This window comes from Anolis sagrei, chromosome 2 (genome assembly GCF_037176765.1).
Source record: "Anolis sagrei isolate rAnoSag1 chromosome 2, rAnoSag1.mat, whole genome shotgun sequence".
Lineage (NCBI taxonomy): Eukaryota > Metazoa > Chordata > Lepidosauria > Squamata > Dactyloidae > Anolis > Anolis sagrei.
This window is the reverse complement of record NC_090022.1, coordinates 125,656,636-125,683,106: the sequence shown is the minus strand read 5'-3', so window position 1 is coordinate 125,683,106 and position 26,471 is coordinate 125,656,636. Positions and strand designations below refer to the sequence as shown.

The following is a 26,471-nucleotide window of genomic DNA, read 5'->3' as shown; positions in this document are numbered from 1 at the left end:
AAGTTGACCATGAAATTCACTGGATGATTTTCAGCCAGTCATACACTCTCTCTCAGATTACCCATTTTGATACAACCCACGGATAAACTGAGGATCAGAGAGGAGAAAGTAGTAATGCTGACTCAGGGGGCCACCCACCCCTGGCCACCTCTGCCATGACCCTACCCAGGCATTCAAAGGCCAGACACAGTGCCACCAAGAAAGAGCAGAGGGACTCAGTGCTTCTTTTAGATTCTCTGAGGATGGACTAATTTTTATTAATTTTTATTAAGATATTTTCCCAATAATGTGTGTGTGTGTATAATAGAGAAAAGGGGGAAGTGGGGGGGGGGTGAGTGAGTGAAGGGGAAAAGAGAAAGGAATTTGGACTGAGGGTGAGGGGGTTCCTTTTTTTGATAAGAGCTAAAGTGAAGCCTTTGACCTATGGACAAGTTGACACAGATTTCTTTAGCTGATTTTTAAACTAAAATGACTATATAGAATATGTATATGTGTAGTACACTGGTTTTCCTGAAGCATTCATGTCATATAGGAATTAGGAACCTCTCTCATGTGTGCATCTTGGAATACCAATATATAAGCATCTCTAGAAAATCTAATGAGCCAGTGCAGAGAAGGTGTTTAAAGACTGTACATGTACAAGTAATTAAAACATGTTCTAAGTTTGTTGCTGGAAACAACAAAGTAATGCTGGTAAGCAGCTTTAACGTCTGAAGGACAGAGCATGGTACAGGTTGTTGTTTTTTTTTGGGGGGGGGGGGTTACAACTCAGAATCTGAACATCAACTTCCTATCTACTGCAGCAAAGCGTTTGAAGGTTTCCATCTCCATCACTGGAAAATGGCCCTTTCAACTGAGCTCACTTAATCTGATCCCAAAACTGCTTTTCCTCAGATTACTGCCTAGGCTCTGACCACCCCCACCCATGTTGTCTGGGGAGGACAGGAGTTAAGTTTCAACACGTTTTAAAAGCATCTAGGTCAAGCTAAAGTTGTTGCTCACACCTCAAAATATAGCAGTAGGTGCAGAACAGGTGATGATTCCAACATAAATTTTGCTAAGAAATTGGAACAATTCATAATACTTCTCTATATGAAAATAAAGTAAAGCAATACCCTTCTCCTAATTTCCTGCCCTTTTTCTCTCCAGTAATATTAATAAGAATGCAGCAGAAATACTTGTTTATATTTCCAGATTCTCACAGGCCACAACTGGTTTGAAAGTCAGCATTCAATTACAGGTGACTAGGTCTTACTTAAACAATCTCATAATGCTGTTGTAAACAGCACTGAAACCATCTGTGGGTGGAACATGAAAGTCTCAAATATATCATTTAAATGATACAATTACTTATTATATTTTCCATAACACATGTCTCATTTGCAAGTAATTTTATGTACCATGGGGAATTGTAATGGTTGGCTAGCTCAAGACTCAATCCCCAGCCTGTGACCAGACTCTTCCACTCCACATCTACCTTTCCTTTTCTATAGAATCACAGTATAGAATCATAGAGTCCTCATGGGTCATCCAGTCCAACCCTCTGCCAAATTCACATTCAAAGCATTCAAAGCACCATGAATAGGCAGAGTTTTTGGTCCATTGCCAAAAACATAAACATAAAGTGGATCTAGTTTCTCGATCCTGAACTTGTTACTTAAGCTGACAGCCCCTTCCTCTAAATGTTCACTGACAAGTATATCTTATTCATTACTCTGAGACCTACTATAAAGGAAGATTGCATAGCACTGCAGAGAGGAAGCAGTAGTTGGGCTCAGAACAGAAGAAATAACAGAATATGAGACACTCTGTTGGGACTGGATAGAAAGTACTATATGCAATGCAAGTAGACTGAGGAGGCACCAAGGGAACTGAAACAATGAGTGCTGGCATACTATTTTTTAACATCAAAATACCAATACTTGTGTTATGTTTCAGGTACCAACTCCCAGAATCTCTTAGCAGCTATCCAAAATAAGTGGCCATGCTAGCTGGAGGTTTCTGGTACATGTACTGGCACCTTACTCTCTACCACAAATTTTCCAAGCTCTGTAAAACATTGAAGTCTGTTGCACATGGGATATTTCTATAACCACAGAAGGATGTGCAGACGCCTGGTTCCTGGACATTAATGATCCCTTGGAGAATTCTTCAAACACGTCATATTTAATTACTTTCAGGAAAAAGAAAATAGCTTTCAGGAAGCAACTGTCAGTGAAAATTTAAAAACTCCTTGCTCCCATTTCCATTTCTAGTTTCAGAAAACAACTGAAGGAAGAAAATTTCCAACATCCCTTGCCAAATCTCTTTACAAAAAGCAGCTACAAATTACTGCAGCACTGCGTTGCATGCACACACTTATGCGCGCGCACACACCTGGGGAAGCAATCACCTTTCCTCCTTCTCGTGTTCTTCCCATCCAAATAAAGAAAAACAGCACTCCGTTGCAGAATTTAATTAAGTATTGTAATGCAATATTAACACAGGATCCTTTCGCACTGTAGAGCAAGTGAGGATAAAATATGGATGTCCAGATATTGTTGGATTGCAAGGCCCAGGAAACCTAGCCAGCATAGCCAATTGCAGGGGTCCTTAAACTAAGGCCTGGGGGGCGGATACGGCCCTCCAAGGTCATTTACCCAGCCCCCATTCAGGGTCAACCTAAGTCTGAAACGGCTTGAAAGCACACAACAACAACAATCCTATCTCATCAGCCAAAAGCAGGCCCACACTTCCCATTGAAATACTAAGAAGTTTATATTTGTTAACATTGTTCTTCATTTTAATTATTGTATTGTTTATAAGATATGTTCAGTGTGCATAGGAATTCATTCATTATTTTTTTCAAATTATAATCCAGCCCTCCAACAGTTTGAGGGACTGTGACCTGGCCCTCTGTTTAAAAAGTTTGTGGACCCCTGGACAATTGTGAGGAAAACTGGGAACTGTAGTTCATCCTATAGCATATCGTATGTTCAAATCCCAATTCTACACAGGTTCTAATGCAGTCTGAAGAGTCACAAATTCAAACTACTCAGTTGCCTATGACTCTTAACCAGGAGGGGACAAGTCCTCCAACTTTCAGTGCTGCTTAATTTGAAGAGATTTTGGCTTTTGCTCACTCTGTGATTTTGTTGTTCTTCTGTGGCATAATAGATAAATCTGGATTTATTATGAAGCAATTTGAATTTGTCTTGGAGGTGGCTGTGTGTCTGGCAGAGGGTTATGTTGCATGTGGCTGTACTCTATCACCTTCCCATTTAGTTCTGACACAGCAGCGAGATTTTGCCATCACACTACAGACAGCTGCAGCTGCGTCCCCGCCCCATAAGAAACCATTCTGGTGCAACAGAAACTCACCGCAAGCAAAAGAAATGCAATTATGTCTCAGAAACCTCCCCCAGTTAAGCACACTAAAAACACATCTGCATGTTTTAAATCTTAGATGCTGCATCCAAACACTGCATTTTCAATGGAACCAACAAATATGTGGATCATCTTCATGATGATCTCTGAGTGTGGCATGTGCATATGCCTATGCAGCATGCATATTTGGGTATAAGCACATGTGTTTGTATGTACATATGTGTGATAGGTATGGCCCTCAGATCAAAGGAGCAGTGGGTCTACTCTTCACTTTAAAGCAGCTATTCAAGGTTTCAGATTTATCTGGGAAGTCAGCACATGAGCACAGTACTTTCTTTAAGTTCAGACTAAAACCAAGGCTATAGTTTTAATCTTACTCATGTCTAGAATAAATTCACTAAATCAGACAATGCAGTTGCAGTTGCTGTTTATTGGTCAAAAATATTTAGCCACTTGTGCTCTATTTTTATCAGTTTTATACTTATTTATGCAATCCTTTTGATACAAAATAAAAAAACTAAATCGGGTGGATTTAACTCCTTGTTGGCTCACCATTCAACAATAGCTTCGATGGGTCTGCTCTTTGTTACTGCCTTTAAGTCATTTCTGACTTATGGCAACCCTAAGATGACCGTATCATGAGGCTTCCTTGGCCAGACTTGTTCAAACAGAGATTGCCATTGCCTGTGCTTTCCTCCGAGGCGGAGTGACTGTAAGTTGCCCAAGGTCACCTAGGGGGTTGCAATGCCTGAGCAGGGATTTGAACTCTGTTCTCTCAGAGGGCCCTTCCAGACAGGCCCTATATCCCAAGATCTGATCTCAGGTTTTCCGTTTATCCCAGATTATCTGGCAGTGCAGACTCATATAATCATTTAAAGCAAAAAAAAAAAAAAACTGGGATCAGATCTTGGGGTATAGGGCCTGTCTAAAAGGGCCAGAGTCCTTTTCAAACACTCAAACCACTACATCATGTTGGCTCTATTCAGGGTTGGCTCTATTCAGAGTTCCAGCTCTGGAGTGAATTCACAGTCCCACAGACCCTGAAGCCATTGGTGCAAGAGGAAGCAGATGTGTTTGATGTTGCATATTTACAATGCAGCTAAGGAGATTTGCTTTCACCATTTGGAGTGAAATTTGGCGGGCTTGTCAACTCCACAGAAGGATGTTCATCATTCAGTGCACAGGTGGAGATTTGCCTTTACAGCCCATGCACCATGCTACAATCATACTGTAATTTTTTCCACCCCACCTCCCAACCTGTCTTTCCTCAGCCCCTTTACACCTTCACCTGGGAAGACCCAGGGGTGTGTGTGTGTGGAGTATATTTGTGACGAATGACCTATAAATAGCAATGAAGGGGGAGCACTGGCAGCTGTGGTGGGGCATGGCAGCAGAAGGGCACCATTCCACCAGAACACATGCTGACTTTGGAAGGAAAAACATCCCTGTAAAGCAACCCAGCAGTTGCATAAGTTGTTTCATTGGAAGCAAAGCAGCATCAGTGCTTGCATAAAGTGATTAGTGGCAAAGGGAATTATAGAGAACATGACTGCCCTTTTGTTTCACCTCTATTTCTTTCTTGAATCTATGCTCAAGCCTTTTTACTTTCTTCTAGCTATAGAGGTCACTTCCCCCTTTATACAAATTGTAGTCTTTTGTCTGGGAAAAGAGCATCCATGAGACTCCTCCTGCCTCAGGATGGTTTACTCCTCCACAAGAACTTTAGAGGTTCATCTGTTGGACTTTATATACACTAATCTTCTTTTATCTATCTCCTTCCCTATCCCAGGTGGATTTCCCAAAACAATAAATATGTTTATTGAATATTATTTTATACACTATAGTTAAAAGAAATAGGGTAAAAGTAGGTGAGATATGAATGGGTTAGAGGGAGGGATGGGGAGGAGGGATATAAGGGAGGGAGTGGGAAAGAGAAAGATCTAAGGAAAGATAAGGAAGGGAAAGGTTTGTAGACCCCTGATCTTCTTCATTGTGGTTAAATTTTTGTCCTCGGTCTCTTTCTCTTTTTATAATAGACTTCTAATTTTCATTCCTCCTATTTCTAGGATAATTACTCTTTATTCCATGGTGCTTTTGAGTGATCAGTTCACCAGACACTTTTGGCCCATCCAGCCACATCTCAATATCTGTTTCTTGCACTTTACCATTGTCCCTGCCCTATAGTTGTATGACTCTTATTGACTTGGCCCTTCTAGCCCAACTTATCATCTGGCTCTGCACTTTCCCACCAGCCCTCTCCTTGCAACTGCATTGCACAAGCCCCTGCCTCACCCCTTAGCTCAGTACATGGCCTCTATGTTAGGCTATTGGTTGTTTGTGGATAATAAATTTGTTTTATGATGTTTATGATGTTTTTATATGTAAAATTGTGTTATAGTTTAATCTCTCTTTGACTGGGCTTGTCCCCATGTAAGCCGGCTTGATGGTGGTGAGATACAAAAAAAACCCCTATTATTATTATTATTATTATTATTATTATTTGAAACACAAGATTAGTACACAGCAAACAAGGTAGTGACCTTGTTTGCTGTGTACTAATCTTGTGTTTCAAATAATAATAATGCTGGCTGTTGCATTGGATCACATGTTGGACCCAAGTGTCTAGGACTGTGTGATGTATCGGTGAATAATGTGTGTGCGTCGCCTAAGGGCCGAGAACAGCGGTATATAAATAAAGTAAATAAATAATGCATGCAGATCCCAGTAGGGTGGTCTTTTTCAGCTGACAGATGGTAATTTTGACAGCGCCAATTGTATTTAAGTGCAGGCCAAGGTCTTTAGGCACTGCACCCAGTGTGCCGATCACCACTGGGACCACCTTTACTGGCTTGTGCCAGATGATGATGATGATGATTATTATTATTATTATTACTATTAAAGTTTCCCCCTTTTAAACCTCACATAAGCACCATGAGCATTTCTCCCATTTTGTAGCTCAAACTGATACTTCGCTAACTGTACTGCATCCTGATTGATACAGATACCAAATACTCCAAGAGTTTGGATGGACTTTTGTTCCTGACGGACTCTGCAACCCTTCTTGCAGCTCTCCCTTCCTATTCTTTCAATTCCTGGTGACAAGCTCAGAAGGGAAAGGAGCCCAGCATGCCTCCAGCTTGCAAAATGAAGAAGCAGATGGAGAACCAAACAACTTTTCCCAGCTCTGGGGAGGAGGATGGGCAGAGGCGGCAGTGCTGGTGGCTCCTGTTCACGCTTCCCCTGGAGCCTGTGGGGCCACCTGTTTCCCGGTCTCTAGGCACAAGGCCCATCATTCCTGGTCCTGCTGCCCCTTCTCCTCATCCTCCTGTCTCTGCCAGGATCCAAGCAACATGTATGTGATGTGTCCCCTCCTCCTACCTCCAAAATAGGACAAACAAACTCTCTTGCACAGGCAATCTACTTCGGAAAAGGAAGCATAGATATCCTGTTGGGATGGTTTCCTGGAGCTGCTCCCTGGCAGACAGAGGAAGAGATTGCTCTCTTTCACCACTCCCTCTCCCACCCCATAGGAAAACTAAGTCCCCCTCCCTTCCTCACTCACCCTCCCCAAATCAGAAGAGATTCATGAAAAGGATCCCACAAATGCATCCCTGGGCTCGAGGGACAGATTCTTGTGTTGATTCCGATCATGGCACCATGTCCTTCAAAAACCTCCAGCCAGCCCAAGACAGTTTGTGACCTAGGTGACCATGGCCACACACCTTGCATCCTGTTGCTAAGCCGAGCCCAAAAAGGGGCAGCCCAAACCTGCTGTCCAACTTTGTAAGCTGTGCTGTATGCTCTGCTGTACTGGCAAAGGGGAGCCACAGTCCAAGTTGAAAGGCCTAGTTTGTAACCTATAAATCTCTATATGGCTCAGATCCACCCTTTCCAGCAGACCATATCTCTCCATAGGAGACAATCCAGGCTCCGAGATCCTCAGGAGAGACCCTTTTCTCAGTTCTACCATAACTGCAAATGCAGTTGATGGGGACAAGAAAGAGGGCCTTCTCGGTGGCTGCTTCTGGGCTCTGGGACTCCTTCCCTTGAGAGACTCGGATGGCCCCTTCCCTGCTGCCCTTCCCTGAGCAGACTAAAACAGTTTTTATTTGGACCACCTTTTCAAACAGAACATTTTCAAAGAATGGGCAAAGTGTTGCTGTACTGTTTTAACTGAATTTTAGTGTTTTCTATCTCACTGGAAAGCCTTTTATTGGGACCTGAATTGTTTTAGTGCAGCAAACAGTGTAATTCTATTTCTACATTCCCTTTGTGTATGTTTTAACTGACCCCCAGCATGGTGATATGGCTAGGGCATAGGGCTATGACTCTGGAGATCAGGCCACAACTCCCTGGGCTCAGATAACTCAGTTCAAAGCAGATATTGTGGGATCTTCTCAGATAAGGTGGGATTTTCTGCCTTGATATTCTGGGATATAGGGCTGTGTGGAAGGGCCCTAGGTCTACCTGACAGGCCCCATAAGTCAGAGACAACTTAAAGGCGCACTGCCATATTTTTATTGTTATTGTTATTTACATTTCAAATCATAATAATAATATTCTAGTTTTCACTAAAGTAAAATCGAGCCCCAACGTTGGTGAAGAGTTGTTGTGAGACTCAAAAGAATCCCAGAGTTGGAAGAGACTCAAGGGCCATCCAGTCCAACCCCATTCTGTGACCCACCAAAGCCCTCCCGACAGATGACCATCCCGCCTCTGCTTAAGGACCCCCAGAGGAGGAGGCCCCACCACCCTCTGAGACAGCATATCCCAACTTGTTGATGCTGTTGAGGCTGTAAATCCCTCTGCACGCTTTGCTTCGCCGCCGCCCAGCCCCCCAGAGGAAAGCGCGGAGCTCTTACCTGTCCCAGGCGCCCTGGAAGCCACGCTCTGCCTCGCCCGCGCCCTCTTCCCTCCCTTTGCAAAGTTTCCCGGGCTCAAGGGAGTCTCTTCTCGGCGGCGCGTCTCTCTCTCTCTCTCTCTGGCTCCCCTTCCCTCCTACTTGGCGCCGAGCTCAGCTCAAGGGAAGGCAGGGAGGGAGAGAAGGAGGGAGGAGGAGGCGGCGGCCGCGCTTTGGATTCGCCGCTGCTCCGCCCGCGAGGCAGGTGTGGACAGGCGCCCCAAGCGGCGCGCTCCTCGCTGGAAGATCCCCGCGCAGCGCAGCAAGAGCGGCCCCGGGACTCCCGGGAGTGGCCCCGACCAGGGAAAGGTCCATTGCCAAAGGCAGGGGAAAACACAAATATCGGGTTGCTAAGGGAAGGCGGGGCAGGGCTTGCCACCCGCCCCACTTGGCCCAAAGCTCCGCGGTGCGGGGGGGGGGGGGGCTCGTTCAAGGGCTCCTGCCTGTGGCTTCGCAAGGGGATTGTTTCTGCAGGTGTGGCCCGCCCCGGAACATTCCTTCTGCCTCGCAGTCCTGAAGAGCCAGGAGCCCTCTCCAGTTTCCCCTCGGGCAGCTTCCCCTTTCTCCTTCCCTTCTGGCCCACCTCTTTCTCTTTAGCCCTGTCCCCTTCAGACTGCAGCCAGGAAATCAGGAGACACTTCCTTCTTGGGAGGAGAGCAATGCCCAATCTCGATAAAAGAGTGAAGAGTAGAGACATCACACTGGCAACCAAGATCCGCCTAGTTAATTGTATTTATTTATTTATTAACTTTATTAACTTTATTTATACCCCGCAAAATCTCCCGATGCAGCTTACAAAGGCCAAGGCCACCGACAAACAACAACATACAATACACAATAAACCCATAAGCAAATAATAAAGCATTAAAGCAATAGTATTCCCTATAGTCACCTATGGATGTGAGAGCTGGACCAGAGGGAAGGCTGAGCAAAGGAAGATAGATGCTTTTGAACCTTGGTGCTGGAGGAAAGTGCTGAGAGTGCCTTGGACTGCGAGAAGACCCAACCAGTCCATCCTCCAGGAAATAAAGCCCAACTGCTCACTAAAGGGAAGGATAGTAGAGGCCAAGATAAAGTACTTTGGCCACATCATGAGAAGACAGGAAAGCTTGGAGAAGAGAATGATACTGGGGAAAATGGAAGGAAAAGGGAAGAGGGGGCAACCAGGGGCAAGATGGATGGATGGCATCCTTGCAGTGACTGGATTGACCTTGAAGGAACTGGGAGTGGTAACGGCCGACAAGGAGCTCTGGCATGGGCTGGTCCATGAAATCACAAAGAGTCGGAAACGACTGAACGAATGAACAACAACATGGCACAATGGGTTAAACCGCTGAGAGGCTGAACTTTTGCTGACCAAAAGGTTAGAGGTTCGAATCCAGGGAGCGAGGTGGGTTCCCACTGTTAGGCCCAGCTTCTGCCAACCTAGCAGTTTGAAAACATGCAAATGTGAGTAGATCAATAGATGATGCTCCAGTTGGAAGGTAATGGCGCTCCATGATGTCACAAAGAGTCAGAAACGACTGAAGGAATGTAAGAGTTCTTTAATGGTAGAACCGTTACCAGAACCCTTACCAGTGATAGTATGATAGCTGGGTCTGGAAGCTGCAAGTGTTACACTCATTCCGCAACGGCGGTTGTGAATAAGGGAAGGGTAAGGGCAAGGGTTCAGGTAAAGGTTTTACCATTAAAGAACTCTTACATTCCTTCTATGATATATGTGCTCCATTCTGCATTGCGCAAACAGCACTCCCAAAGGTGCAAAGCGCAAACAGCATAATGCTCCAGACCCAGCTTTCATACTATTCCAGACCCAGCTTTCATACTATTACCCCCATACCATAAACCTTACCCTAACTCTAAGCCTAACCCTAAACCTAACCCTTACTCTACCCCTAAACCTTACCCTAAACCTTATCCTAACCATCCCCTCCTTTCTATCCTTCTACCAAATGCAACTACGAAGTATATTCCCACCCTCAGTGTGCTGCTCTCCCCTTCCCTTATTCACAACCACCATTGCAGAATGTGCATAATGCTCGGAGCTTCCGGACCCAGCTATCATACTATCACCAAACATTGTTTTCAAAGTACATAAACCAATACAAACAATAGATGAGGAGGGGGGGGGAAGGGTTCCAAAAAGTAAAAACAATATCCCCCCATAAAAACAACAAAAAGGGTGTGTGTGTATACACACACACACACACACACACACACTAGACCACAACAAACATCCTACTTGATAGAAACTCGTATTATTAAACACCTACTAAATATATGAGAAGAAATATTCTACAAGCTTCACACTCATTGCCTTGTCATTTTTACTTCTTATCTTCGGCTCTCTTAAAATCCATGCACAAGTTCTTAATTTGCAAGGGAGATCCTTGAGGAGTGCATTCAGGACCATGAAGTGGCTCCTCCTGCTGTTACACAAGTGAAAGGAAAGGTGCAGAGGTCAATCATGGAAATTCCTGACTTACACCATTTCTAGACAACCCTGAATCCTTACATGACCAATGTCTATAAGCTCATCCAGGGGTTTAGCTACAGGCAAGGCTTGCCTTATATCAGTGGTTCTCAAAGTGTATTCCACAGAGCCCTTGGGGCTTTGTGAACCATACTGAGGACCTCACCGTTCGCCTTTCTTCCTCTCTCCTTCTCTTCCTTCACGTTATTCCTCCTCTTTCATGCTCCTCCTGCCTCCCTCACCACCAAAAGCCTTTTCAATCTGCCTCTCTTGATGCCAAATGTCTCTTTCCTTCACCTCCCTTGCCCCCCCCCCCCCGCCCCCAAGCCTTTTTTCCTCACCTTTCTCACTGCCCAGATCATTTCCCCCTTGCCTTGCTTTCTTCCAAAACCCTAGTTCCCTCCTACCACTCAGGGTGCTTTGTTTGTGCTTTTCCTGCATGGTAAAAGGAGATTGGACTGGATGCCCCCCTGGGTTTGCTCATATTATTATTATTATTATTATTATTATTATTATTATTATTATTATAAAGGCCGAATGGCCATCTGTTGGGGGTGCTTTGATTGTGCTTATGGTGGTCAAATTTTTTTCCCATGCCTGATAGATAGATAGATAGATAGACACACACACATGCATATACATACATACATACATACATACATGTCTTGGGGCTCCTTGAGAAACTTTTGCTTCAAAAAGGGCTCAGCAGCTAAAAAAGTTGAAGAATCCCTGCCTTATATGAATTCTGCCCTCTCAATGAAATTTTCCTTCAGTCCTCAAATTTCTAGCATTTCAGGAACTAAGAACTCCAGTTTCCATTTTGGAATACAGTCTGGATATTTGAGCCAAAGGAAAGGAACAGGAAAAGTAACCAAAGGAATGCCATGGTGAGAAGTCCCGGCCCTGGAATACAATTTGGATCATGTGATTTTAATTGATGTTTTAATGCTATGTTTTAATGGGTTTGGCTATAATGTTTTCGTTTATTTATCAATGTATTAATATATGGCATTGAATTGTTGTCTTTGTAAGGCCACCCTGAGTCCCCTTCAGGGTTGAGAAGGGTGGGATATAAATGTAGTAAATAAATAAAATAACAGTTTTCAATATCTCACTCTCTAGAGTGCTAAATATTTGGAGCTGAATGAAAATTTCAGGGGAATGGCAGAATTCTTATGGGGGTGCTTTTATTTGGTCCACCGGTTGTTACTGTATTCTTCATCTTGAAACCATGTCAGCTAAGTAATACAATGCATGCTGCAAGTAAACATGGGTTTAGTTCTGTTGACATCCCCAACCTTTTGACCTTCCAAGTACACCTAACTACATTTCCTATCAGTGTCAGTAAGGGCGAGATTGAAATATGCTAAGGCCTTATCTCATGCTTACATAATTGGTAGGTGTTCTTTAGCTTTTTCAAAGTGGTTGTCCTTGCCTTTCTCCGAGGCTGAGAGAGTATGACTTGTGCAAAGTTACCCAGGGACTTTCTGTGGCTGATTAAGGATTCAAATCCTGGTCTCCAGAGTCATAGTCCAACACCCAAACCACTATATCGTGTTGCCTGAGCTACGCTATCACCCCTTTAAAGTCACATTTTGGGGTTTTTTAAATGCCCTTAAAAAGCAAGATGCTTAATGAGTTTGTGTGTACATCTGGCATCATCTCCAAACAGCATAGCCAGGCTCATGTGTTGGAATTAGACCTTGGAAGCTACATCCCTTCTGCAGATTGTAATTAAAGCTTCTGTCGTTTGTCTTCACCCTGCTGGGTTTTTATCTGTCTGGAAAAGATTGGCTGTTAGCTCACCAGACAGGGCTCTCCATGATTGAGGCCCATGGTTTTTACATTTTGACTTCACAATCACTGGGTAAAGCTGATCTTGGGCCAACCGACCTCACAGGGTTCTTGTTACTACTATTTATCTTTCTACTTTTTTATTCCCTATTAAACTTGTCCATCTTTTTTGCTTTCTGAGTAGGTTTGCATTTGCCTTCCTCTGAAGCAGAGAGAGTGTGACTTGCTCAGGGTCTCCTGGTGGGTTTTTTTTCGTGCCAGGAGCAACTTGAGAAACTGCAGAGTACACTGTCCAGGGGACGCCCAGTTGTTTTGATGTTTTTCCATCCTTGTGGGAGGCTTCTCTCATGTCCCTGCATGGGGAGCTGGAGCTGACAGAGGGAGCTCATCCATGCTGTCCTCAAATTTGAACCTCTGACCTGTGGGTCTTCAGTCCTGCCAGCACAAGAGTTTAATCATTGTGCCATTGGAGGATCCTCCTGGAGGGTGCTTATGACTGAGCGGAGATATCAAGCTTCATCTCCCGGAGTCCAATATTCAAACTGGCACTCTGTTCTTTAATACACAAATTTCAAACAAGATAGCTGGCAGCAGTCCCTCTCCATTAACCTTCACACCAGTCTCTGGTGCAATCTCTGACTTAGCCCCACTTTTCCACATTCCAGCCTCCCAGCACACTGTGTCTGAGTCTTAGAGAATCACCCTCCCTTCTCAAGGCCCTTTGACCACAGCTGCTGTCAAAAATCTTTAGGCTGCCCTCCAAGTCAGGCTTGGAGCAGTTATTTGAGTTGAGATTCCACAGAATATGCTTTAGTTCAGCCACATAACATTGTAAGGTTCAGAGGCAGTAGGATCGTCATACAAGATGATCTCAACCGCAGTGGGTTGGGAGATGTTTACTAGCGAGACCTTCCTGCAGACACAGGGCAGGAAGCCTTTCAAGTAGACACGTCCACTGGCTTGAGGTCAGATCACCTTACCTGACTCCAAGAAGACATGCAAACACACACACATTCTCCACTTATTTGGAAGATTGCCAGACACCAAAAACAAGGTAAAGCTTAGGCATGGAAAGCAAAAACTATGAACAGGTTTAGTAGGGAATAAAAAAGTAGAAAGATAAATAGTAGTAACAAGAAAAGTAATTTACTAGCAACAGTAAAAGACAGGGTTCAAAACTGAATGCATCAAATCTGTTTCAGCGGCACAGGTCTTTTCTTCTGTGATAGAATCTCACATGTACAGAACTCAATACATACAGGTTGAGGTTCCCTTATATATACATAATAACATACCTTAGAAATGTGACCCAAGTGTAAACCAGAAATTCATTTATGTTCCATACATGCCTTGTATAAATTGCCCAAAAGTATTTTATACACTGTTTTAATTTTTTTTTGCATGAAACCAAGTTTGTTTATACTGAACCATCTGAAAGCAAAGATATCATTCTTTCAGCCATCCATATAGACAACTTTTGGAATATTTCAGATTTTGGAACTCAGGATAAGGGATGTTCAATCTCTATACTAATTTTAATTCCATATCTGATGGCAGTGCCACTATACGGCTGTGTTAGGTTGCATCCACAAATGCAAAACCTAACCTTACCTTAATTTACAGTCTTGTTTGAACACACAATATAGCTCCTGTTTCAAAATGAAAGCACTTATTTCAGATATCTGAAGGCTTTCATGCAATTTTTAAAAGCCCCTTTACTCCATTATTTTGGAAAAAAAACCCATGGTTTTTAAAACCACGGGGTTTGTGTTACTATCACCAGGAATGGCCATGCCTTAATAGAGCATTACAAGTTGTAAGATACATGTTTCAAATGTAAAGCCAATGGGGCGAATCTGGCCCACCATGTCATTTTATGTGGCCCTTCAGATGCTGGACTACAACTCATGTATTCCTCATCATTAGACATTAAGACTAGAACACATGGGAATTGTGATACAGTAACATCTGGAAGACAGGATTATGGAGTTTGAATTTAGATACAAGGTTTGTGGATATGGTGCCTAATTTTAAAATGTTCTTTAACCCTTTCCCAATCTCAGAGCCAGAAATACATTTGTATTGCAATTCTCATTCTCCCCAGTTGCATGGCGGATAATCAAACATGATGGGAGTTGTTGTTCAATAACATCTGGATACCCAAATTGGGTAACAGCTGAAAAGCTATAATGTAAAAAAGTATAGTTGGCCCCCTGTATCTATGGATTCTCCATCCATGGATTTAATTGCCCTTTGAATGCAACCATAAGACTGGTATGGTCCTCAATGAAAATGAGTTTGACACTCTTGTTGTAGGTGACACTTTTTCATCTTCCTCTGGAGGAAGTTGTTACCCATCACATTGTGGTCTTCTAGCAGAGGTCTCTTTTGTTAAGGTTTACAGAAAACTGGGTGAGTTTTTGCAAGGATCAACACCAGGGTTAAGGTAGATGTGTGTGTAAAGAAAGAAAGGGTACACATGCAGGTGTGTTGCATGGGTTAATAGATGCAAGTGATTTTTCTTGCTGCAATCCACAGGTTATAACTATAGAAGTTTCAGTATACCGTTTAGAGCTCTTTACAAACTGCTGTTGGGGGTGTCAGCTCTGTTATTGTTCTTTTGCAGATTGTTGATACAATGCTCTTTGGAAAGGACCATTTGTTTTGTAATTAAGTTGCTGAATTAAGCTATATTTTATTTTTAATGCTGAAAGACTATATTTTCTGTAACATCTGGATAAATCTGTTTATTATATTCTCTGCTGAAGCTCTTCTGTAAAGAGTAAATAATTTTTCTTTTTGGATGAACCTACTGCGACCCTGGTGTCATTTTGCCTTCAAGGGCACTACAGTTGGACTTTGGTGCTGTAGAGGGATGGATTGTTTTCTGGCACTAAACACAACAGCTTTTCCATAGGAGGAACTAATGGGGAGGCTCTAGAGCAGGGGTCCTCAAACTAAGGCCCGGGGGCTGGATGCGGCCCTCCAAGGTCATTTACCCAGCCCTCGCTCAGGGTCAACCTAAGTCTGAAATGACTTGAAAGTACATAACAACAACAATCCTATCTCATCTGCCAAAAGAAGGCCCACATTTTCCATTGAAATACTAATAAGTTTATATTTGTTAACATTGTTCCTCATTTTAATTATTGTATAGTTTTAAGTGTTTTTTACACTACAAATAAGATATGTGCAGCATAAATAGGAATTCATGGGTTTTTTTTCAAATTATAATCCGGCCCTCCAACAGTTTGAGGGACTGTGACCCGGCCCTCTGTTTAAAAGGTTTGTGGACCCCTGCTCTAGAGTCTAGACCAACCCTGAGCAACTTGTCAGTAGAAAGGCCAGCATTAAAATAGGCTAAGTCTCTTTGGGCTGCAGATAGGTTTTTAGCATCTCACTTTCCAGGTAAAACCATAATTAATGAATAAACTATTTTGCAAATAAACCATATTATTAAAAATGACATTTTAATTTATGTCAATTAATGACACTGATTATACAAGATCTGTATGTGTTGTGAAATCACATTAATTGGGAAATTACTTTGCTAATTAAATATAAACAATAACAAAGCCCCCAAAATGCATTCAAGTTTGTATCACTTCACAATAATAAAATTATAATGCTAACAATGAGAATTTTTAATAAATAGCATCGTAAAATGCATATCTGACAGTGCTGGGTACATAAACTAGTTATTAATAAATGGTTGCCTTGAGTGATTAACACTCTGCCTCAGAGAAAGGTTCATACAAGCTTTTCTTCTGTCAGCATTCTTAGCTGACACAAAGCTCAGCATTGGTTCTCAAGCTGTGGGTCCCCAGATGTTTTGGCATTCATTTCCCAGAAATCCTAACAGCTGGGAAACTGGTTGGGATTTCTGGAAGTTGTAGGCCAAAACACCTGGGGACCCACAGGTTGAGAACCACTGCTTGGCTGACACTGGTCAGCCCTTTCTCTGCCTGTCCGACCAGGAGGGCAATCAGGGGAAGGGTCAATCAGTGAGGGGGAGTTCAGCCCCTTTGCCAGCCTTGCACCATTCCCCTGGTGAAGGGGCAAATATTCCCCTTTGCTGGTTGGCCCTTCCCCTGACTGCGTTCTGTGTGCCACAGGGAAGTCCTTCACGGACTGCATATGGCTCGTGTGCCGTATGTTGTGCAGGCCTGCTCTAGATTCTGCTCTTGGGTGTATTTTTGAAGGGATACCCAGAGAAAGCTATCCAGAGATCAATCTCTGCTTTTAAGGATAGAATACCTGATTCTCTGCGTATTTGCAAAATATTGGAACAATTCTCCTGTTCATGTTAAGGGCTGTTCTCTTTCACTCAAATATTTTTTTTCCTTGCTTTGGTTTGTTAAACCATCACACATCACCTAACCTCAGATGAGATGGCCCAATATATCGGTCCTTTTCATCTGTCAGTATACAGCTTTGGGGCTGGGTTCAAAAATGCTTGTGTATGTGCATGTGCTGTGCCTAGATTCCTCAGAGCATCATAGTGGCCTGGAGGACTTTATCTTCCCCAGTTTTACACCATGCCGCCCAAACTGGAATTGCAAGCGGGTGGTGCATGGTCATTTGAAGGAAAACCTATTGAACATAATTTTTCAAGTCCCTATCCTCTCCTCCCCAAGAGCATGCAAAATTTCCCCTACATCACACCAGGAATTTATCTCCTTGCTTACCAGAGCAAGCATCCCACATTTGGAGGACAGCAACATGGCCAACTGTACAGACACATGTCCAAAAAAAATTGGGAGGAAGGAAAGTGAAAAGTACTTTGAGAATTGAGGTATGTAGGTCAGCACTGATTGGAATAGGCTTGCCATGTGCATTGAGAAGTAAACTGCACTACTGTGTATTTTTGTTTTCAAATTTATGGAGGAATCACTGAAGCAAAGTAAAGCATGGTGCTGACCAGTTGTGTAGGCATGGGTCCTCACGCAGGAGAGATGTCTCAGAATTGCCAGAGAATAGACATAACGTGGAAAATGATCCACGTGTACCTTTACACTGTACTTAGAGCTAACAATTGCAGAGTTGTACCCAGTATGACAAAATTACAGACTGGTACTGGCAAGCATATATAAGATCCACAGGTACAAGAAGAAACAGGTCCAGCAATACACATGTGAAGACCTGCTTTTTCTTGTGCGTCTTGTGCTCAGTAAGAAAAACAAGAGAATGATTGCCTGCTGTACTATTCTTCCTCTCAGTCTTCAAACAAAAAGGCAACAAGATGAAGAAAGAACACTGCTGTGTCCTAGGCTACCTTATCAGAAGTCTTTGATGGCCCTCCTCACTTGAAATGTAATTGACTCCTGCAAAAAGAAAAAAAATCATGAATATATTGTAGCAGAGGCATCTCAATGGATGCAAAATGTACATCTTTAGCACCAAGCTCTGACTGGTAGATCTTGTGGGTTCAGAGTCGAGGGGGATGGAAATATGGTAATGCTGAGCATTTCCTGTAAGTGAGCAAGTGGGAGCTCAGTCATGCTGGTTTGGAGGGCGGCAGCGAGGGAGCGGGGGAGGGGGAGTATTGAGGAGAATGAAATGTTAATCACAGGATAGGTGCAAGCACAAATTCACACAGTGGTCTTGACTGCTTCTCATCTACATTTTGATGGAGAATCAAGGTGTTGTACAAGTTATGAGTAGACTTATTGTTGGGGAGGGGAACAGCAATAGGGTGGGTTAAGGAAGAGTTGGTTAGAGGGGAGGGTGGAAGCTTTTCCTTCTACCATTTTCCTCGTATAAATACAGTGGTGTGTGTCCTCCCATCAGCTGAAGTAGAAATCTGGAGCCTGAGTCAGAAAATCTAGCATACTAAAATTACCACACCTCACAATATATTGTTTTCCTCTAGTGTTTTTGCTTTCCTTCCATGATGATACTCCAAATATGCGTCTCCCTCCCCACTTTTCTATGGATCTCATTTGAGTGTCTTTATTAGGAAATAAAAGCCAAAATAACAGGGGTGCCCTGCTAATAATTTTGGTATTTCAAAGAAGGAATAAGGATTTGGTAAATAAAAATCTTATGTGCTGTAAAATTCAAAATAATCAAAACCTGGAAAAGGCTAGCGCACTTGTCAATAAAGAATTGGTTAAACAGAATATGGGCTATAGCCCTATTGGAAAAGTTAACTGATACGTTAAAATGAGAAAAAGGAAAATAAATATAATACATAATATAATATAATACATGGAAGCCATTTACTAGCTTTACGTGTAAATTTAATGGTGAATTCAAACCACCAAATGGTGGTTCTAATTGTTGATGAGCAATTAGAAAGCTTGGGGATGAACAGCTAGAAAATATATTACAACGATTAAATGTAATTGATGAAATTAGAATAATTAAAAAGAACAGAATTGACAAACCTGTATTTTTATAACAGCGCTGTATTTCACCAATTTTAAGATGCACTTTCACTCCAAATACTCAAGGCTAAAAAAAGGAGTGTGTGCCTTAGAATCACCGTTGTCCTAGATCTGCAGTTGTTCTCATTTTTCAAAGAAGATCAGGAGTGATAGAGGAGGCTGAGAGAGTGGGAGCAATGCCAGCATGGCGCAAGCAGGGATCTATCAAACTTCACCCGGATCTCTCAGCTGGATCCCCCCCCCCCCTTTTCTTTGCTGCCTTATTCCCAGACTCTCTGATGATTTCCCCCTTTCCTTCTGATGCTTTATTCCCAAGATCTAAACTGGTTTTTCCTTTTCTTCATTGCCTTGCTCCCAATCTCTCAGCTGGTTTTTCCCCTTTTCTACAACTGCCTTGCTCCAGATCTGTATGGAGTATGGTTTCTTTAAGGGAAATATTTGTTCTAAAATCAAAGCTCCAAAAATGGGGTTTCTTGGAATAATAAAAAAATCTTTTTTTCCGAAAATCAAAGCTCAAAGAAGAGGGGACTTGATGGCATCCTGCAGCCTCATCACACTAGATCAGTGGTTCCCAACCTGTGGTCCGTGGGCCACCAGTGGTCTGCGAGAACCAAAATATGGTCCGCGGCCTCACCGTTACTAGACCATTGCAATGAGAACGACTGGTCTTGCAAAACCCTCTTATAATCCTGAGGCTTCTTAAATATGGTTTTCCGTGGATGAGTAGATGGTGACTACTGGATGGCATATGTTCTGTATGATGTATCAGAAACTAGAGCTGATGTGCTCTATCCAATGCAATTTTTTGAATCAGAACACCAAATAACCAAACTAAATCTAAAGTTGACCAACAACTGATCTGTAACCCTTTTGGTACTAATGTTGGAGAGAGGTCCCTGGTCAAGAGGTCCCTGGTAAAAAAAAAAAAGGTTGGAAATCCACTGCACTAGAGTATGGATCCACTTTAAATCTGGTTCCTCCCCCTCCCCTTAGATTCTGGGGTTTGTAGTTTAGTGAGGCCTAGGAACTGTTTGGCTGAGCAATTTAAAGGCTCCTCCCTAAACTACAAGCCCCAGAATTCTGCAAGAGAAGAAATGGATTTAAAGTGAATCCATGCTCTAGTGAGGAGATCCCTAGATTTGGTGAAATGCAGTATATGAATGAAGGGGTTGGGGTGGGTGATATAGATCTGTGAATAGATGATGTATCAACACAACTGTGTCATGTTATATGTTTTGACATAAGAAAACATTTAAGTATTTTGATCAGAAAACAAAAAAAAAACCCAAAATAAGACATTCCATAAGGCTTAGGTACTCAGAAACCGCCTAGCTCCATTGTTAGCCAAGATGGACACATTGCTGGTTTCCTTTATACAAAGGAGGGACATCTCTGACAACCAATGTGGAGCACCCAATTTGTGAGTTACTGAGCCAAGTGTTTGAATCCAAGCAAGTATTGTTCCAGCCTCAGTTTTTCTGTTATAGAGGATTATTGAGGATAGCATAAAACTCTATGAATAATTTATCCTTAAGACTCTAATCATTCTGAGAAACTGGTTTTCCAGAGGCCTGAGAAATATACAGCTGCTTTATTTGGCTAAGCCTTTGGAGCCTAGAGATGAGACTAGAGGCTCCTTTAATGATAACTTAAAAAATATATGCAACACATTTGGAAAAATTACTTGTAGGAGATACAGTATCACATTAGGTATAAGTTAATATTTAGGGGGTAATGAATCACCTAGCCTGTTTTAACCCATTATACATGCCTCAAGGTATAACTAGGAATTTTCCAGCTACAATAGTCTGCTGCATAATGAACAGATTCCATTCTGTTCCCTTTTTATTGTGACCAAAGGGAAAAATCAATCCGTTTTGCTTTCTCTTGCATCTATTTTTGAAAATTCAAATGAATGAAGAAATGTGCTGTTTCATATTTCTATCATAAGAGAAATTCTAACCCATTTGCACAAGCCAAATTCAGAAGCAATTAACCGCATGAAAATGTGCATGTTTGCCAGGGAAGAAGAGGCAACCCTAAGCCAATACCATATAAAGATTCAGATACAGACTTTTAAGGTGTAGGCACATGTAGTCCTCTGGTTGGAAAAATTGGTCATTTCCACCTTCTCCCATATCCACATTTTTTAAAAACCTCAAGATTTCTCCCAGTAGATTTAGGCAAAAAAAATATACTTTTAATAATTCTTATTGGGGGGAAAAACAAGGAGCAGATAAACATTTTACAGTAGTTGTTGCAAAATTTCATTGTCATTTGGCTCATTACCTATCTTTTTTACATTCACATGTAACACCTAACACTAGGTCAGCTGGATACAATAACAGAAAAGGTTGTAGGAGAGGTCAGAGTTGGTTTCTAAATATTTAGAAAATACTGCTACCATCTTTAACAACAAGCCAGAGTTTATAAAAAATAAGTTATGTCAGACTAAGGAGTTGGGCTAGATGAATTCTGGAGTCCGATCCAACTCTGATTTTGAGTCCACAACTGTTTTTTCCAAGAAAGTCTAAGTAGTACTCATTCTTTTCCCAATTGCATGTTATTTTATTTCCAGAGTAATCCTGCACAGTAAGATAGGCCATGCATAGTAACTGACTCAATGTTCATTCAAAATCTTCAAGGGCAAATAAAGCTTTGAGCTTTTATTTCCCTAGCCCAGTAGTTCTTGAAGTGTACAGCACAGTCAGGGGACTCTGTACTTCCCTCCTCCTCCTCCTCCTCCTCCTCCTCCTCCTCCTCCTCTCCGTCCAAGTGCATGGAAGCAGGGAAGAAGGCACCAGTTGGCTGGTTGCTCCCCCACTACCAAAGCACTGCAAAAGGCTGGATGGCCATCTGTTGAGGGGGCTTTGATTTGTGCTTTTACTGCAAGGCAGAAGGAAGTTGTCTGGATGGCCCCTGGAGGTTCTGTTATTGTTGTTGTTGTTACAAAGATCATCTGTTGGGAGTGCTTTGATTGTGCTTTTCCTACATGGCAGAAGGGGGTTGGACTGGGTGCCTGCAGTCTTCCGCTGAAGTACTGTTAAGTTTATGCTGGCTAAAATTGTTCTTCATTTTAAATACTGTAGTATTTCTGTCTGTCTGTCTGTCTTCTTTTTTGTGCTACAAATGATATGTGCAGTGTGCATAGAAATTTGTGCAATTTTTAAATTAGTTTACACAAACATTCTCCATCCGACGCTGGCCTAGCCCATCTGTCAAGTTTTAAAATGCAATGCAGCCCCTTGTGTCCAAAAGTTTTCCTATGCCTGAAATATGCATACACATAATATATAATATATAATTTGGGCTCCACCAGAAACCTTTCCTTCAAAATGGGCTCAGCGACTGAAAAAGCTGGAGAACCTCTGCCACAGCCTCACCATGACATGGCATTACCTCTTTTTATTTATTTGAAACTATATATTTAAAGCAAACATTTCCCACTTATTTACTTGTGTTTTAATATGAAAATGATTCCCTGCATAAAAAAATAAAATAGAAGCAAACATAAATCATGTTAGTGACAAAGCATAAGTGAGGAAAATTGGATGTGAACCATAACATTGTTTTTCCCCAGAACTACCTAGAGGGGTCTTTTTAAATTGCTGACTGGGGATTGAGCGGCATAGAAGTGGGCATGTTGAAACCCTGGTCTCCAGAGTCATAATTCAATGTTCAAACGTCTATGCCACATTGGCTTGGAGGTTGGAAATTGGCCCTCCATGCTGTACAGGGAGTACTTTTCTAGCAACAGTCAAAGCTTCAGTGATGTCAATGTATTTGCCTAGAGTCTTTTGGCAACTTTTAGTGGGTGAGCCATGTGGCATGTTTCCAAATGAAGCTGATTCCTAGGCTAAAAAGCAGCTACAAGATTTCACTTAAGCATTAAACTGCTCAAGAAATAATTGGTGAAGCCAGGTGACAGAAGACAGCCCATTGTGTGTGGGTGCACACACACATTTAAACAAACAAACATATGGAAACATGACTTAATAAAACGCTTCTTTATTATACAAATAATTTTACAACTTGCATTATACCTTTTCTTAACAAAATTTAATAAAATTATGACATGGGAATTTACATGGATGACTATATACAGCTTAAACTCCAGGAGGCAGCTTTTGCACATGTTAATAAAATGCTCCAGCATACAGAACTATCCAGATTAATTTCAAATATCTGCACAGGAAGAAGGGGGAAGATGCATAAATATAGGGTGTACATTTATTTTTCACAAGCCTCTTACTGAATACAGACTGCAAACCACAGTGTCTCATGCTGGAAATCACTTTATAACCAGGCTGCCTTGAGAGAGAAAAAGGGTGCAAGATTGCAAACCGAACTAGAAGCCATCAGATTCTGTTAACTGAGAAAAGGAAGTGGGATTCTCACTCATACATGCAATGATTAAGGCTCACTCATACTTGCAATTATTATTGAGGCATCTCATGGCTTATGTTTGAAACAAGGATAGTATTCCTGGGAGGATATTTGTGACACCCTTATTTCCTGATTTATCACAAAATAATACTCCTGATGACTAAACTGCTGGTAGATATTATGAGAAAGCTGCATTGCATTTCACTCTCAGAAACATGCAAAATGAAATGGCACTTTGCTTCTCTTTCTTTTTCCAGATGAAAAGGACTTTGAACTATTCCTTGATTAACAAAGAGGTTTTGAACAAACTAATTTATGGAGGAGTTGAAGAATTGGATCACCTTGAGTACAAGATTTGCTTACTCTTATAATCACAGACTCATCTAGATTTCCCCTTTCTATATTTCCTGGACCTCTACCTTCCCCAGCTGGGAATTTTACAAGCCCCTTGGTCAGCCCTGCCCACCCTGGATAGTAAGTTCCTTTGATACACATTCGTAAGTTCCTTTGATACACATTCTTTCCCCAAAACAAGTAAACATCATATTCACTTAAAACTTTTCAAAAACAGTTCAATTCAAGTAAAATAGTGATTAAAATAAGACTTCAGTGCTATTTAGATTTCTTAGATGGACATCGTTCGTTGCCTTCCTCCAGAAGCAAAGACTACATATATAGTGCAAAGGAAGCCACGACACATGTCTTCCAGTTCTATAAAGAGGCATCTTTAGCTGGCATTAATAGCAACCACTGATTCATAAATTCCACAGTAGCTTCTTAAAATGGATCTATTTGCTTAGTTCTAATAGGTGGGATCTCAGTGCAGACAGCACCATTAATTTCACAATTTGCATAGAAGATTAAACATGTAGGCTCACATTATTTGCACCAGAAGTGCACTGTGAATGGCTTTGTGGTGTTAGTACAGTTGGCACTTGTGCTTATTAGGGCCTGTCAGCTATGGGTTGGGGCATTTGACCATTCATATGTTTTGGATGTCACCTCCCAATAGCACCAAATAGCATGGTTGATGGTTTGAAATGAGTGCAAAACATCTAGAGGCACAAATGTCTTCCCACCTCCAGCATACAGGTTGTTGGCCCTGCAGATTAGACTGAGGTTACTCAGAAGTCCTGGTTCCCAGAGCACATCTAGTGAAGCCTGCAGCAGTTTGGACTCAACGTACCCTATTTCTTCAGTTTTAAGACATACTCCTACCCCCATAAACATCTCTAAAAATGGGGTGCATCTTAGAATTGTAAATGCTTTTCATATATATATATATATATATATATATATATATATATATATATATATAAATGTTGGTGGTGCTGAAATCATTGTGCATCTTACAATCAAAGAAATATATTTCTTCCTCTTGAGGAGAGAAAGGTTCAGGTCGTTGGTTTTCACCCACAGAGCAAAGGACCTAGATTGCCTTGGCCCAATTTCCACCAAAGCAGAAGGGCATTATGTTTTTCAGGCATTCATTTGGCATGACAACCTGGCATCACTGCACATTTTTAAATGCCATGCAACAGAAGCACCAACCAGACAGGCTGGTCATAAGGCAGGTCATAGTGTTTTCCCATTGTTTTTCCTTTTAAGACACAGAAGCCTTCTGGCTTCTCTAATATTAACTGCCAATTAATTACCATTACACTCAAAAAGGCTTTGCTCCTTGTCTTTCCTTACTTCAGCCTGCCCCTTCATTTCAGTTGGTACATATCAGAATCAGTAAAGAAGATGGGACAAACTGAGCACCAGGATCTCTTTCCAAACTATTTGCTATATAAATACACGACTGGGTTTTATGTTGTTTTATAAAAATAAAAATAAAACTGGGTTGCAAAAATGCTGCAGTTGTGAATAGCAGTAAACCATAACTACATGAACTGAATTCAGCTCTATTTTTAATGAACTCATACAGCTTCACATAGTTTGTAAGGACACCCTCCTCTAAAGAAGAGAATGCTGGTTTATCCCTCCCCTAATGAAGTCTATCAGCATTTTAACACAAACTGGCCAGTTAGCCTTTTTCCACATTTCAGATTTTCTCTATCCCCCTCTTTTCCCCTACCTCCTTCCTCCCCCATAATGTTCAATGAAAAACAAGCCACCGATAGGGACACTGGGCATTATTTCTTCCACCATAAGGAACATCCTCCCATTGCCAGAGTGCCAAGTCTTATTTCCAGATCTGAAAGTGCAGACTTGCCATAATCTTGCCAAATCCTTGTCACTCAACTGGTGGGAAGGGGGCATGCCCCTCTCACAGTTATCCAGATTTTCGTGATCTGTGGGAAGCCTGGCAGCAACACCAATCCATCCTAGGTGCTGGAAGTAGTTCCACCTCCTTGGTCTTCTTCAAGGCAATGCCCCACTGAAGGTGGCAATGGGTAGGCACAGAAGAGAGCAGATATCAGAGGCGTCTTGGGGAGGGAAAGATGACATGACTTTTCCCTCAATGGAGGATTTGCTAATCTTGGGTTTGTAGCACGCAGAGATCTCGCACCTATGGAAGAAGCAAAACCTCAAGTCACACTGGCATAGTGCATTCATAACCAAAACAAAAACAAGCCCAACAAAAATACAGAAGGCATGACATTTAAATATATGCACATGGACTCTGGAATGGGCTTGGGCAGGGGAGCATTGAGCCATCCTGCCAATTTAGACTGGAAGGATTTGAGTCCCCTTGACATGACCAGGCAAATTGAACCACAATGACTCCTATGTAGTTGTGTGTCCTCAAGAATGATCAGAGGAGTATTAAGTGATTAAATACACACACACAGTATTGCTAAGACAACTACTGTAGTTGAGCCCTCCCATAAATAACATGGCTACCTGCAATCTATCCTATGCACACCTAATTGGAAACAAACAACACTGAACACATAGAAGAAACTTCTAAATATACCTTGTGCTTACACGTGTTCACATTTTAAAATGATAGAATGTTATTGGATGAGAGAAGCATTTCCTCAAGTATCATGGCCCCAAGCCATTTAAGTCATTAAATTGTATCACCACAAGTTTGAATTCAAACTAATTGGTATCCACTATATTTTAAAAGGAATGGTGTTATTAGACATCTCTCAGGTGAGCAGTCTACATGCTGCATTTTGCACTAACTGTATGAAACCCTAGCTGCACTCAG

General features: G+C 42.0%; 2 protein-coding genes across 4 annotated transcripts in view; both read right to left on the bottom strand.

Annotated features, from left to right (window-relative positions):
• PIK3R6 (phosphoinositide-3-kinase regulatory subunit 6) overlaps nt 1–8,559 on the bottom strand; it is a 47,682-nt gene extending 39,123 nt beyond the window's left edge. For both annotated transcript variants that reach the window (XM_067463828.1, XM_067463827.1), the window contains exon 1: nt 8,229–8,559. The gene's annotated coding sequence lies outside the window, so the exon portion shown is untranslated. The remainder of the gene's footprint in view (nt 1–8,228) is intronic.
• Nucleotides 8,560–23,811: 15,252 nt separating this feature from the next.
• Nucleotides 23,812–26,471, bottom strand: part of PIK3R5 (phosphoinositide-3-kinase regulatory subunit 5) — a 63,984-nt gene continuing 61,324 nt past the window's right edge. For both annotated transcript variants that reach the window (XM_060764484.2, XM_060764486.2), the window contains exon 19: nt 23,812–25,823. In XM_060764484.2, coding sequence (XP_060620467.2) covers nt 25,676–25,823 — 148 coding nt within the window. In that variant the 3' untranslated portion in view covers nt 23,812–25,675. The remainder of the gene's footprint in view (nt 25,824–26,471) is intronic.